A 14,825-nucleotide genomic window follows, 5' to 3' on the forward strand; every position below is an offset into this window, starting at 1 on the left:
TCACGTCGTAGATATATTGTTTCGTTTCACAAATATCCCAACAAAAAAATTCAACTAAATTGATATTTCACTTGACCTCTTGTTGCCATGCGTGTCAAGCTAATGACAAGGATCCCTTTATATAATTTTAATCTCATAGTACGAGTCCCGGGTTAATTAATCAATATACAGCGCATTAAACTTTGAAAATGACGTTAGTTATCGTATAATTTGTCGAAACGTCTAATAAACGTTTCTATCGTTCCTTTTTTTTATCTCGAAAAAGTGTTGTTTTGTGTGTTTGTGTGTGTGTGTGTGTGTGTGTGTGTGTGTTTTATTTTCATTTATTTATTTTGTTGTTGTTGTTGTCCTTCAACCGGCTGATAACCATGAACCAACGATTATAAGAAGGATAAAAAGTAATAATTTTGATCAGCCTGCTTACTTCTAAAAAAAAATGAATTACCTTCTACATAAATAATTTAAAATTTAAAATTGATGTGTCATTGAGTTGTTTATTTCTGGAATTCCTTTTTACCCCTTCAAATTTTGTACTACATGTCGCGTACAACTCGCTGCGTTCCGCTGTGATTATATACAGTCTTTCTGTTTTCATTGTTTTATTTTTTTTTTTGTTGTTGTTGATGAAGAAAGGTTTTGAGCTTGGTATTATGTTTTTTTTTAGGCTGTTATACTTATTCATTTTTCTTTATTACTTTTTACAGTTCACAGCTTCTAGCCGCTTAGTAGCACTTTAACATGTGTTTATTGTCTGTCGAAAAAAAACCCAACAAAACAAAACAAAACAAAAACAATAATAATAAAAAAAACAAAGAAAAAAAAACAAAACAAACAAAAAAAAAACAAACAAAAAACAAAAAAAACAAACAAACCGGTGATAGCCTTACAGTATCGGCGTCCAAAGCTCTCGTGTGTAAAATGAGTATCTAATTGATCCGTAACAGTGTTTTCTGTCGTAAAAAAAAAAGTGATAGCACCGATGTCATGTCCAGTCCTTGCAAAGTCAATTCGAGCACAATTTAGTAGATATTGGGCTACAACGTTTTTGTTTGTTTGTTTTCGTGAATGGAATAAGGGGTGTGGGGGGGGGGGGGGGGTTAATGTTTGACCAGTATGTGTTGTTCTGAATAAAGTATATGTATGACATTTAACTTGACCAGTGAATGAATGAATAAAGGAAGGAAGGGAGGAGTGGAAGACCTGACAGACGCATAGCATCAAAGATGCCGGTGCTAGTTAAATAATTAATACATGTACATCTTACACTTGCATCTGGAAAGGCAAAAGTGATCTTAAACTCTTGACTCCAGCGTTTTGTCCTTTGATGTGGTAATAATAATAATAATAATAATAATAATAATAATAATAATAATAATAATAATAATAATAATTATTATTATTATTACTATCATCATTATTATTATTCTTATTCTTGTTCTTGTTCTCCTTCTTCTTATTATTATTATTGCTCCATTTGACTCAGAATTGATTAAATATCTTGCTGTATACACCAATATCTTGTTAACACCCCCCCCCCCCCCCCCCCGCTCAGCCAAGGATTCTGGTAAGGACAAAACCAAGTAATCTCATTCCCTAAGGGGATGGAAGAGTGACCTCCTTGCCAATCATGGGAGGTCAAACACACACCACCGCCACTTACAGTATGACGGAATGAACTAGGTGCCCAAAGGGGATTTGAAAGTCGCAATGATCGCAAACATGATATTGATTTTAGTTTTTGTCAAATGAAGAAATGATAATACAGTACTCGCTGGACTCTAGAACGCTCTCAAGAGGACCCCCCACCAAAAAAAAGCGTGCCGATATCCGATGCTCATCGGAGGTAACGACTTGGTTGAAAAAAAAAGATCTTTTATATAGCGCAATATCCACTAAACATGCTAACGCGCTTTACAAAGGGTCTCTAACTATCAGCAACACATAACATGTAGAATGAGACATGACACCTTTACACCTGAGTACGGTAAGAGAATGTGAGTAAAGAGCCTTTTCCAAGGACTCAACTATGAGCCGAGCGAGCTCGAACTCAGGACCTTCTGATCCGAAAGCGAGTGTCATAACACTAGACCACATAGCTGCAATAAAAAAAAAAGGCGCCCGACTTAATATTATTAATATGGATAAAATTCAGCCACCCAGCTACAGCGTGTCATATGCAGAACGTGCTGGAAATAGGCATGACAGAACTCAGAGAGTACTTATCAAAGCTATCAGTGTAATTAGTTTGAGATCAACTAAAAGTCTCATCCAGACATAAGCACAGGATCCTTATAAGAAGAATATACTCAAATGTTTACAAACCATTATATATTCAAAACAAAAAAACATAATACATAACAGAGAGATAATTTAGACGTGAAAAATATATCATCTCCCAAATCTATAAATTTACATTCAAAGTTTCCCTTTAGACAAGGACTCTGGCAAGCTCAGGACAAAACCAAGTAATTCCATTTCAAAACAAAGACAGAAAGCAACTCAGACAACAGATATAGGAAGATAGAAGACTCAGCCAATGACCTCCCTGCTCACAATGGGAGGATAAAAGACCCACCCAGTATGTGCACGTAGCAATTACACCCATTTGAAAAGAAAGGAACCAAAGCCGTGAATGATGAAGTAATGACAAACTAATTTAATACTGTAACAATACAATCAATAATACATATAATAATGAATCACGATTGTCAGTGATGATGTGTATCAATGATTCGTCAATGATCCCTGACAAATGCTATTCAGCAGTGGTTTTTAACTTGGTTATTCAATTTAAAACAAAACGAAATAACAACAAAACAAAAAATAAAAAAAGAAGAAATATCAAAGAAACAAACAAAAGACCAATAAAAAAACAAAAACAAAACAAACATATACAAGAAAATTAAAAGTAACACATAAAAATATATAACATAAAAGACCTAATTCTTAACAAAAACAAAAACAAAACAAAAAACATACAAAAGAAAAAAAAGAAACAAACCCCCCCCCCCCAAAAAAAAAAATGATAAAAAACAAAACAAAACAAACACAAATCTAAAGAAAAAAACAACAAATATAATTTGAATCTTTCATGTTGGAAAATAAAATGTAAATAAATAATGCACCATTATCATTGCGTAAAAAAAAGGTGAAATATATTCATTGACAAGAACTTACATAATCTTTGCTGTGTCAATAATATTTAATTTGATAAACAGAATGGCTTCTTAAAAAGTAAGGCAAGATAACTTGGAGGGATGAGGGAAGTTTTGGAGAAAAAAGTAATTAGTTATGTTTGTTTGTTTGTTTGTTGCTTTAGGTCTCTTCCAACACAATTGAGGTTATATGAGAGACCGCTGAAACAAAAAAACAAGCAATCTAACAAAAATAGTACAAATGTTAATCAAAATCATAACCTAAAGATATCATAAGCTAAATTATAAATAACCAAGAACAAACAGGCAGAAGATTTACAGAGAAAAAAAATATCCCCTGTCAAAAATACAATCACAAACCAAAGAAGCAGGATAGGCTAGTAAAGAGAAGAAGAAACGACATCACTATCGGATCGTACACCCATGCGAACATCATAGGTATATGATTCAAGGGTGATGCTCCCATCCAACCACCCGCTAATTAGTTATGAAAAGTCAAATAAAACCATAACAAAATATAGAAAACAATAAAAAATAAAACTAACAAACGAAAACTGATGTAAAAACAGAACAAATAAAAAATTAACTCCCCTAAAAAAATCAATAAAAAAAAAAAAAATTAAATTACAAAAGAAAATTCGGAAAAAAATAATTTAAACTTTGTATTTTAAAACAACGCGATAGCCGCAACAAAAAATAAAAGTCATTCTTCCTATTTATTACCATTATAGTTTTTAAAAAAAGATTTCGTTAACAGATTTGCCATAGTTCGAATTGATTGAAAAAAAAGAGAGAACCCTAATTGAACATTTAGCAACTTCATATCCCTCCTCCTCCCCCCCCCCCCCCCCCCCCCCCTTCGCTCTCAATAAAAATATAATGCCTGCCTTCCATTACAAAAAAAAATAAAATAAATTAAGATACAAAGCAACTCTTTATAGACAAACATATAATTTAAAAATTTAGAAAAAAAAAACTCAGAAAAAGCATATACGTGCATAGGACAATAGATATGGATTTATTTGTTACTACATCATCAGGGCAGTAAGATGATAGATGTAAATAGCGGTGATTATTTGCTTTGTTTCATCAGTTTTTCTTTTGGATGGTGATAACGGTAACAATAATGATGATGGTGATAATAATAATGTATATAAATGTATACATGGAATGGAATGTCTAAATATTATATTATGAAATGAATAATTGAGCCGAATACTCCTGTATGGATCATGAATATGTGAGGCGGTCTAGGAAAATGGTCTATAATATGTTGTATTTTATGGAAATTAAGTAATAGGTATGCTGTAAAATAGAAGAAATATAGAAAACAATCAAAAATAAAACAAACAGACCAAAACTGACGTAAAAACAAAACAAATAAAAATTAACTCCTCTAAAAAATATAATAAATATCAAAAATAAAAATAAAATTACAACAACAAATTTAAAAAATACACTATAATTTGCATTTTAAAACAATGCGATAGCTGCAACAGAAAACAAAAGTCAATCTTCCTATTTATTACCATTATAGTTAAAAAAAAAAAGAAAAGATTCCATTACCAGATTTGTAATAGTTTGAATTGATTGAAAAAAAAAGAAAAGAGAACCCTAATTGAATATTTAGCAACTTCCTATCATTGGTATTGGTATGCTGTAAAAGAGTAGAACATTTTCTGCATTTTGCCTTATATTTCATTTAAAATTTTTACAAATTGACTGTGTTATGGCCCTCTGGAGAAGACAATCTGTAGAAAAGTGGTTTTGAGAAAAACAGCTTCATTCAAAGTCCACTAAAGGTCATTTCAACGTTTAAAGAGCCTTAGGGAAACAGAAATTTAATTAAAAGGTTTTGAAGAGCAAATCTTACTCTAAAATTTTGTGAAAGTATGCAGAAATGAAAAAAAAAAACAAAAAAAGAAAAAACAAACAAAAAACAACCTATCATACTGTTGAGAAATCCCAATTTTCATCAGCAAGTCCCAAAACATATTTTATAAGTCATATCTCAAAAGTACTTCCAGCGATATGTGGACCATTCCCTAGAGCGCCTCGTATTTTAATTATTATTACTCACTTTTGATCTAACTTATTAAACTTTTAAAAATAAACTGAACGCAAAGAGCCACGAAGGAAAAACAATGACATAACATAGAGAGTAGTAATGTCATCAATCTATTTCAACATATATTTTTTTTTTTTTTCCGTCTTTGTTATCTAACAGATAAAATTGTGTATTGACAGCTTTGTAATTGTAACACCTTATTTACACAAACACATCAGAGATACTGGCACATTTGGTGATAAAAAGAAATGCTTTATCATTAGTTTGATACCACTGGGCTTCTGATTACATACGTCTCAGCGAAGTTAGTGGTACAGTTCTGCATGTTTATCGTGTATGAGTGTGTGTGTGTGTGTGTGTGTGTTGGGATGGGGGGGGGGGGGGGGGGGGAAGGGGGGGTTGTATTCAAGAAATCAAAATTGATCTGCACATATTTACAGCCCTGATAAAAGAATGTAATTCATGGGTTTGATTTTAAAATTGTTGCTATACTTTTTTACTGGTTTGAGAGTATTTCCATTACATGAATGAATCCATAACAATTGAGTTAGAAGACCTACACATAAGTGCACGTTGTTTTAAATTTATATAAATAAAATAAATATATTGTAAGAACATGAATTATTTTCATGCATACACACTGGTTTGTTTTTAATCTGGTATTATTTACCAATCAACAATAATTTATCAAAGCAAAATTAAATTAATAAGAAAAATGGAATTATATGATAAAAATAAAAAATATGGATATTCAAACCAAAGGCTTTATTTTTCTTGTGTTGCTTTGTGGTTTAGTGGTATGACACTTGCCTTCAGACTTGCAGGTCATGGGCTTGAGTCTCGATCTGAGCGGTGTAATGTTGAGTCCTTGAAAAAGGCTCTTTTCTCACATTCTCACCATACCAAGGTGTAAAATGAGTACCTGGCCACTAACAACATTGTCGATGTTGAAAAAATAAATTTGTAATATCGCCTTACAAGTGTCATGTCACGTCCTACATGTTAAGTGTTGCTGTTGGATAGAGACCCCTTGTAAAGCACTTTGAGCATGCTTGGGGGATATTGAGTTATATAAATGTTAAAGTTTTTGTTTATTGTTTTTTATTTTTCAATTTATTATAGCAACAGTGACTAATAAAATAAGAAATAATAAAATATAATTCCCTTTATTTATCCCATAGGGGAAATTTTGTCTCTAGGGTCTATTCCAAGGGAAGACTGGAATAACCCAGATGTCAACCGCAGTGCAGCGCCGCAAATCGAGTTAGGGTGAGGTGACTTGCTCAACACCACATAGCGCAGTGGGTATTCTAACTCGGTACCTTTCGGGTATGAAGCAAAGACAGTACAGCTGAGCCACGCTGCCCCTATTGGTCCTTTTACTGGCAGAAATCAATTTAAGACCCACCTAGCATCAATTTTGATGCTATTCATCAAGAAACCAGTAACAACATTAGTTTTTGAGTTTTTTATGCAGCGCAACGACATTCACTAAATTTTCTCACAGCATTTTACAAAAGGCCCTAAACCAACAGCAATATTTAATACGACAAAAAATCTGAAAAGCTGCCAGACAAAGCAGATAGAAAACTACAAGAAAAAAAAACATCTAAAAAAACAATCTACCTTGACTGGGGATTGAACTTCAGATCTCCTGATTACTTTGTCAGACAAGCTACCATAACACTCTGACTTTAAGCTTATATTCTTCACAAGGATATTGTATTTGTGTTGTAAACCCTGGCTTTGCATTATAATAAACCAACCTTGAACATGAATGGAAGAGAATGAGTAGATCCATTTTTATTTTGAAAATATCAAGGTAACAATGGTAATGGCAGCATATCTGACTTGTAATCAGAGGTCTGAGGTCCAATCCATATCAGGCTGATATTTTGGGATGATTTTTTTCCCCCTGTATTTTTCTCTCAGCTTGGTCTTACACCGTTTCAACCATACCTTTTTAAATCTTTATCTTACACCAGTGCCTGCTCCCTAGTTTAGTACCTTAAAAATACATGACGCCTACTACATTCCACCACCCCCTTCTCCAATAGATACAACGCTGTTATTAGCCAGGTACTTATTTCACAACTGATTCTGAGTAAGTTCATTTTTAAATAAAGGGTAACCGGTCACACAACACATTTTAAAGACATTTTGGGGACATTTCATTACAGCACCTCTTATTTAAGCTCTTCTTTTGTTTTCCCTATTGATTTCAGGAAATTTCTGGCGCTCCTCTTCCAACAATTTTTTCTCATTTTCAGCACCAGTTATTCCACAAAAATAATACAATAAATTCAAGACATAATAAAAATTGGCAGTTTATCATGAACAGGCATAGTATAAGGTTAAGCCACAGATCAACAGAGCGTCACTTTAATTCAAGGTGAGACGCTCATGATCATGTGTTTTTATTATATATATATATATATACAGTAGAACTCGGAAATAGCGAGTTCGACGGGTCCACTCCTGATTACTCGCTATTTCCGAGTTCTCGCTATTCCCGAGTTGCCAGGAAAGGTTATAATATTGCTGGTTATTCCCCTCAGTGTGTAATTCGAGTAAAAGCCGTCGCCCCTATTTCAATTTCTTCACAGAAGTGGCAGAGTGCTTGGTTTTTTGTTGTTTTTTGTGTTTTTTTTTTTTTTTTCAAATAAAATCATGACTAGAAAAAAAAAACAAGAACATAGAAGTGTGTGTGTGTGTGTGTGAGTGTGTGTGCGCGTGCGCGCGAGTGTTTGTATGCACTCGGCATGTTTGATGAGGTAAGCAAGCGCATCACTCAATCACTGACCCATTGAAATAATGGTTCCACACTCCCCTATCTCGCTGATCGTGTCGTTCGTTAACGATGCTACTCGCTGACCGATGCTGCGAAGTGAGGCATGTTGACATGTGCTTACCTCGCGCGTCGCGTGGCACCACATTGGGTGAACAATTGACCCCCACCCCCAATACACACACACGCACACAAACCCAACCCCCATCCAAATTTGTTTCACACAGACTAGGCTACTATGTAATAATACTCGTAACGAAAAATAAGAAAAGAAAAGAGGCTAGGCTAAACCACTAAAAATATTTAATTTGCCATTGTCTCTTGTTTTGCTTTACTTCGTTCGCAGTCCTAGGCTGGGGCAGGAAATGCTCGTTATTTCCGAGTTGACCTCTTTTTCATACTCGCTACTTTCATGCTAATTTTATTGATTCAAATAAGGGGAAAAAACGGGGATTTAGATTTTACTCGCTATTTCCGAGTACATTACTTTCATGTTCTACTGTATATATATATATATATATATATATATATATATATATATATATATATATATATATATATATATATATATATATATATTTAGTATTTACATAGGACAAGTAAAAATATATTTGATATAGGAATATAAGTTGGTTGGTGTATCACATGAATACATTAAATCATTACAATTTACATATAATATATTAATTCCATTGCCAGCACCGCGCCATCTGCAATACCCAAATGAAACAATTACATCCGAAAAGAGATAAAAGAAAAGGATGAAGTGAAAGTTGAAAATGGCTAAATGAAACTGTAGGCTGTAGGCTTTCATACCAGCAGCTCTAACTTCAAAATTATCTTGAACATATTTGAGACCTGTAAGTGGCACCCGACAAAATTGTCTGAAAATGTTTCGTGGAACATACGACACCAATGTTTTAAGTCACTATGCTAATGTAAAGTGCAACATGATGTTTGTTTGTTTTTAAGGGTTTTACGGCGCTTGCAACACATTTAGGTTATATCAGCGCCAGTAAAAAGGAAGAAAATGGGATAGTATAAAGTTCTAGAATTACAATTAAAGCACCCAAGATAAAGTAAGACAAGGGGAACTGAGAACAAATAGGGATCAGATGTAGATTCCAAGAGCATACCATCAATGTACTTAGTTCGAAATCACCTACAAGTCTCATCCAGACACAAGCACAAAATCCAACAAAGAGGAACACACTCAAATGCTTACATTATACATTCAAAATAAAAATAATAATACATAACAGAGAGATGATTTACAAGGAAAAAAATATCATCTCCCAAAACAATAACTATGCATTCGACTGTTTCCCTCCCAGCTAGGATTCCGGTCAGTGCCAGGACAAAACCAAGTAATCTCATTCCGAGACAAAGACAGAAAGCATGTTGGAAAACAGATATAACGGGATAGAAGACTCAGTATGTACCTCCCTGCCCGCTATGGGAGGTCAGGATCCCCACCCAGTGCAACATGATGCAACATGATGATTAGAGTAAAAAGATTGTGGCCATATTAGCGGATATTTTACAGGTCTGATATTTGCTTCCAATTTCAGGTTTACAAGATCAAAAATAAAAGGAAAGAAGTAACTCCTATGCACATGACTTTATAAACTCTGCAAGACTGACCTGTCACAGCCCAATGTTTCTATTGCTGACACTGACAATGACCAAAAGCACAATGCTGGTGCCAAACGTAATCTTTTTACTTTTGGGGAAGCAATTTATCAATTACAGTGCATAGCACTGATAAACCTGCTAAGGGCAAATGTTAACTTTGTGGTTTTCAGTCACTTTGATGAAACCAGAATTTTCCAAAACTGAAAAAAAAATGACCAACTCCCTAAAGCTTTTCACTTTGATCAATTTTTAAATTTTCAGCCAAACAATGAAACAACTTATTTTTTCATTTTGACTTACAACTGTTAATAAAATATTTTGATCAATTAAGATGAACCCCAACTACTAAGAGGTTTGACACACTTTGACAAATTGAGGGTCAACGTGATCTATGAAATACACTGTGGTGCCACAATAAAAAATGCATCTTGCAAAAATGCTTTAACTCACGTCTAGCTATTTAAAAGATAAATTATCAAAAACTATGGCCAAAGCCCCGTGTCAAATTTCAAAAACTTAACTGACTGGGAAACAGAATAGTGAGAAAATATGACAGCTACACATTTCAACAAAATCCCTAAATGAGTGTAAACATTAGAATTCGTAACAAGTAGTTGAATGGCTGCACACATTTCCAGAAAAAAATGGTAGTTTTTGTCATTTTATTTCACTTGCAGTTCACCTTTGGCCACAGATAAGGTTTTTTACTCTCAAATTTCGATGATGTAGTCCTAACATTGAGATAGTAATTGGAAATTTTAACAATGCATTTTTCGGTGCCAGGCAGTAAAAGTGAGAATTTTTCTGATTGAACTTTAAAAACCAAATGTGTTTTTATTTTCACAGTACAGCATTTCATATAATATTTCCAGACAATATTTTGTGATATACAAAAAAAATGATACAGCACACTTTGATGAATTTTAAGATAAAAAATAACAATAGTATATTAGATTTAAACTCAAGACAACGGAGATGATTTTGTAAATAATCATAAGGCTGCTGAAGACGGTTTTGTGGTTTTAATAAAATGGTATGAATTACTTAAACAAAACAAATCGATAATACATATCATTTCCATGTTCATTCTCCTATATAAACCATAACCATACAAGTTTAACAGTTACAGATTATATGGATGAAACCAAAACAAACATTTTTAAAAACACCTAAAATATTAACCCAAAATTAATAAAAAACAAAAAACAAATGAAAAATACAAAAAAAAACAATACCTCTGGAAACTGACCCAATAAAAAAATCAAACATTTTATTTGCGACGGATTACATGATCATTTCCAGCATCCCACTTTAAGTAATTTAAAATGTAAAAAGATAACATTGAAACTTTTCAAATTGATAACACGTATAGCATTTCATTGTATGTATTTGGAATCCAATTTGATACAGATAAGTAGGTCATTCATCATTTAAATCCTGATTAAAGAATTAAAAAAAAAAGAATTCAAAGGCATATTTATTTATAAAAAATATGATTTAAACTAAAACCAATTCATTCACACGACATTGGAATGTTATAAATTGTACATCGGCATTGGTAATCACCTGATCTATATTATAACAATCAAACATTAAAAATCATTGGATATCAATTTGGTAAATATATCAATATAAAATGGAAAAATTGATATATACATATATTCTTTTGTTTTTAAGGGTTTACTGCAATACAATTAGGTCATTTCAGGGCTAGTAAACGGGAAGAAGATGGAATAGTGTTAAAGCAAGGAACAGAAATTGATTTCAAAAGCAAACTATCAAACTATCAGTGTACTTAGTTTCGAGATCACCAAAATGTTCTATCCAGACACATGCATATGATCCCACCAAGGGGAATACATTAAAATTAGTTATACTCAAATAAATAAATGCCCATAAAACAATTTTAAAAAACAACAATTTTCTGCACATTTGACTTTTTTTTCCCAACCATGGACTCCTGTCAGGGCCAGGACAAAACTAAGTTATTGTATTCAAAGACAAAGACAGAGAGAAACCTGGAAAATGAAAACGGATATAAGGGTATGGCATAGAAAGCGTGACCTCCACGCCCACCATGAGAGATATGTATATCTATCTATCACACCCACCATTAGAGATATGTAATTCTATCTATATATATATATATATATAAATCTTTCAAAAATAGTCAATATTTGACTAATGCAGATGTGGCTCATTTGATTCCTGTATTAGTCTGGCAGCCTGTATCTCACCCTGTTTAATCCTGTCACAGAATAATCAGTCTCACAGTTAATAAGGAGTAAATAACAATTAACAATTTTGAATTAACACCCCCCCCCCCCCCCCCAACCAAATAACATTTGATCAATTAATGAATCATTTCCTGTGAAAAGATACATCTGCCTGTATTCCCTTCAGCAGAAGACAGAAGGCAAGAACACAGGCAAGACCAGAGGTTGGCTTCGAGGTCACCAAGACACACTGAAAGGGCTGTAGATGTAAGGGTTTGGCAGAAACACTACCATAGGATTGATATAGAGTCTACGACACCCCCAAGGCAAATGTATCCCCACCCTAAAGGGATCTCCATCCACAACAACACAAATAAAATTGGCAGCATATTCAATGGTTTACAATAAAACGTGGTAACGGCAGATGTGTTACAGTGAATGACCTAATCAGTCGGATGGTGAAAAGGTTTGAACTGAGATATTGCCAAGTTTAGTTAGAAGTTCTTGTCATAGATGATTAAATCAAACCTTTTTGTACATCTTTGGGAAATATCAAAGCTTAGTTTCACTTCTAAATATTTTTTTACAGCTAGTCACGTTGAAAAAGTATGAAATTTGAGAAAGTTGCTGGATACCTTTCCCATACATTTGACCATAACTTTATGAAAAATCACCCGATTTACTTCAAACAAAGATTAAAATTCTCTTTTTATCACATTTTAAAAAGAAAATGCAATTCCGACTGATTATGCCATGCATGCACTGATACATATTTAACAATATTATAAATAATAAATAACAAAAATACTAATGGCTAAATTATCTTATCACAAGTTGCCTGTCATCATCTGGATACATCTTTGAAATCTCGACGGACCATTTCCCTGTTGATTTCAGTAAACGTCCATTTTTGCGACAAGGACTCTCTATCACACGGATTCATGAAAATTTCGTGTGTGTCTTTGTCACTGTCCATACACTGGTTGCTAATTGGGTGGAACAGCTGCTCTGTTAACTGGTGACAAAACACATTGAAGGATTATGAATATTCATGAATATCAATATTGATTTAATTTATAGTATAAAACAAATGGATATTCCCATATGTTATATATTTAAATGGTTTCAATTGTTCACAAAACTTATTTTTTTCCTCCCAACAGGCCAAATGGTAAAAATAAAATAAATCCAATTAATATACTATAAATCAACTTTTGGATACCCTTAACATACCAGGACAATTACAACATCTATCACTGCCTACAACCAGGTACTCATTCACACCTACGTTGAGCAGAGAAATGTGTGTAAAATGCCTTACTCAAGGAAATAATGCCAAATTATGTTTAAAAAATTATCCTCTTTCTGGAAACTTTTATTTTCTTGGTTCCATTGTTCCATACTTTGGTCACATCAAAAGACATGTTCAATTTAAAACCTTTGTACGGAGGGTGTCTGAGAGGACAAGCAAAGAAGAGGGAGGCCAAGGAGAAGGTGGTCATAAGAAATAGAAGACTGGATGGGGAGAGCAACCACAGAAGCAGGATATATGGCACAGTTAAAAAACCAGAAAGGGATTCTGTCTGGCTATTTGGGAGACTCTATCCAAGTAGGATCCGCTATAAAGAAGAAGTAGTAGAAGAAGAAGAAGAAGAAGAAGAAGAAGAAGAAGAAGAAGAAGAAGAAGAAGAAGAAGAAGAAGAAGAAGAAGAAGAAGAAGAAAAAGAAGAAGAGGAAGAAGAAGAAGGAGAAGAAGAAGAAGAAGGAGAAGAAGAAGAAGAAGAAGAAGAAGAAGAAGAAGAAGAAGAAGGAGGAGGAGGAGGAGGAGGAGGAGGAGGAGGAGGAGGAGGAGGAGGAGACGGAGAAGAAGAAGAAAAGAAGAAGAAGAAGAAGAAGAAGAAGAAGAAGAAGAAGAAGAAGAAGAAGAAGAAGAAGAAGAAGAAGAAGAAGAAGAAGAAGAAGAAGAAGAAGAAGAAGAAGAATGAGATCTGGAAACTAGCGAGGCACAAATAATTTTTTTTTTAAATTGACTTATAATATTGCCTAATTGTGAAAAAGAGTATTCTTTTATATCAATAAAGTTAAACATTTTTTTTTTATAGGAATGATGAAAATAATTCTTGTATTCTTGAACTCGGAATTCCTCACACTCATTCACTCACTATCCAGCGTCGTCCTCATTGATGTTGGCTGCCCTCACTTTGTGATGACAAAAGCCCGCCCATTCCCTTCATCTGTTGACAGTATCATATAATTCTCTTCCATTCATCTCTGTCCATTCTATGATGTTTTTTATATAACTAGGCCTAGGTCTTCCCCTTCTTCGTTTGCCCTTCATTTTCCCCTGTATCAGATCTTTCATCAGCGTGCATGGGTTTTGGCATATATGACCGAAAAAAACTGAGTTTTCTCCTAACCAATTTAAAACATATATTCTCATGATTGCACAGAATTCTGGAAATAGTTTCTCATGACTTGAAGAGTCCCAAAAACATCAGCTGTTTCTACTTGTGATCGAACCTCAGAGTCTGAGGTTTTGATCCCATGACAAGTCAGACAGATTTTTTTAGCATTGCTTTTTTTTCCTGTGTTTTTCTTTCCGTTTTGTCTGCCCCTAATTCACTCACACCTTTCCAGATTTCTATTTAAAAACTCACCAGATTGTATTTAAATCTTTGGTTGCCTTGCATTCCGTGGCAGTTATATAAAATAATTGGAGATTTAGGCAAACTGTGGGATGCGTCAAAACAAATATTTCTCCTCTTGGGACGGATGTCTTTATGCCAGGTAAATTCAAATTTCTGGGTGAAAATGGAGACAATCAGACATCTAAGATCTCACCTCCTTCTAAATCCGTAGTTTATCCTTTATATTTTCAAATCAATATATTGGAATTTAATTCAACATTTATTTATAGCCGGTACATGTTAACATATCTGTTTATGAGTTTATGTAAAGAGAAA

The 14,825-nt window shown here is 33.6% G+C and overlaps 1 protein-coding gene across 1 annotated transcript in view; it reads right to left on the minus strand.

Moving 5' to 3' along the window:
- Positions 1–10,454: 10,454 nt before the first annotated feature.
- Positions 10,455–14,825, minus strand: part of LOC144970695 (putative polypeptide N-acetylgalactosaminyltransferase 10) — a 63,547-nt gene continuing 59,176 nt past the window's right edge. Inside the window, exons 12-13 of the mRNA XM_078910596.1 lie at positions 14,520–14,663; positions 10,455–12,877 (exon numbers count right to left, since the gene is read on the minus strand). Coding sequence (XP_078766722.1) covers positions 12,707–12,877; positions 14,520–14,663 — 315 coding nt within the window. The 3' untranslated portion in view covers positions 10,455–12,706. The remainder of the gene's footprint in view (positions 12,878–14,519; positions 14,664–14,825) is intronic.

This window comes from Berghia stephanieae, chromosome 4 (assembly GCF_034508935.2).
Source record: "Berghia stephanieae isolate SIO BIC M18660-M18661 chromosome 4, UCSD_Bste_1.3, whole genome shotgun sequence".
Taxonomy (NCBI): domain Eukaryota; kingdom Metazoa; phylum Mollusca; class Gastropoda; order Nudibranchia; family Aeolidiidae; genus Berghia; species Berghia stephanieae.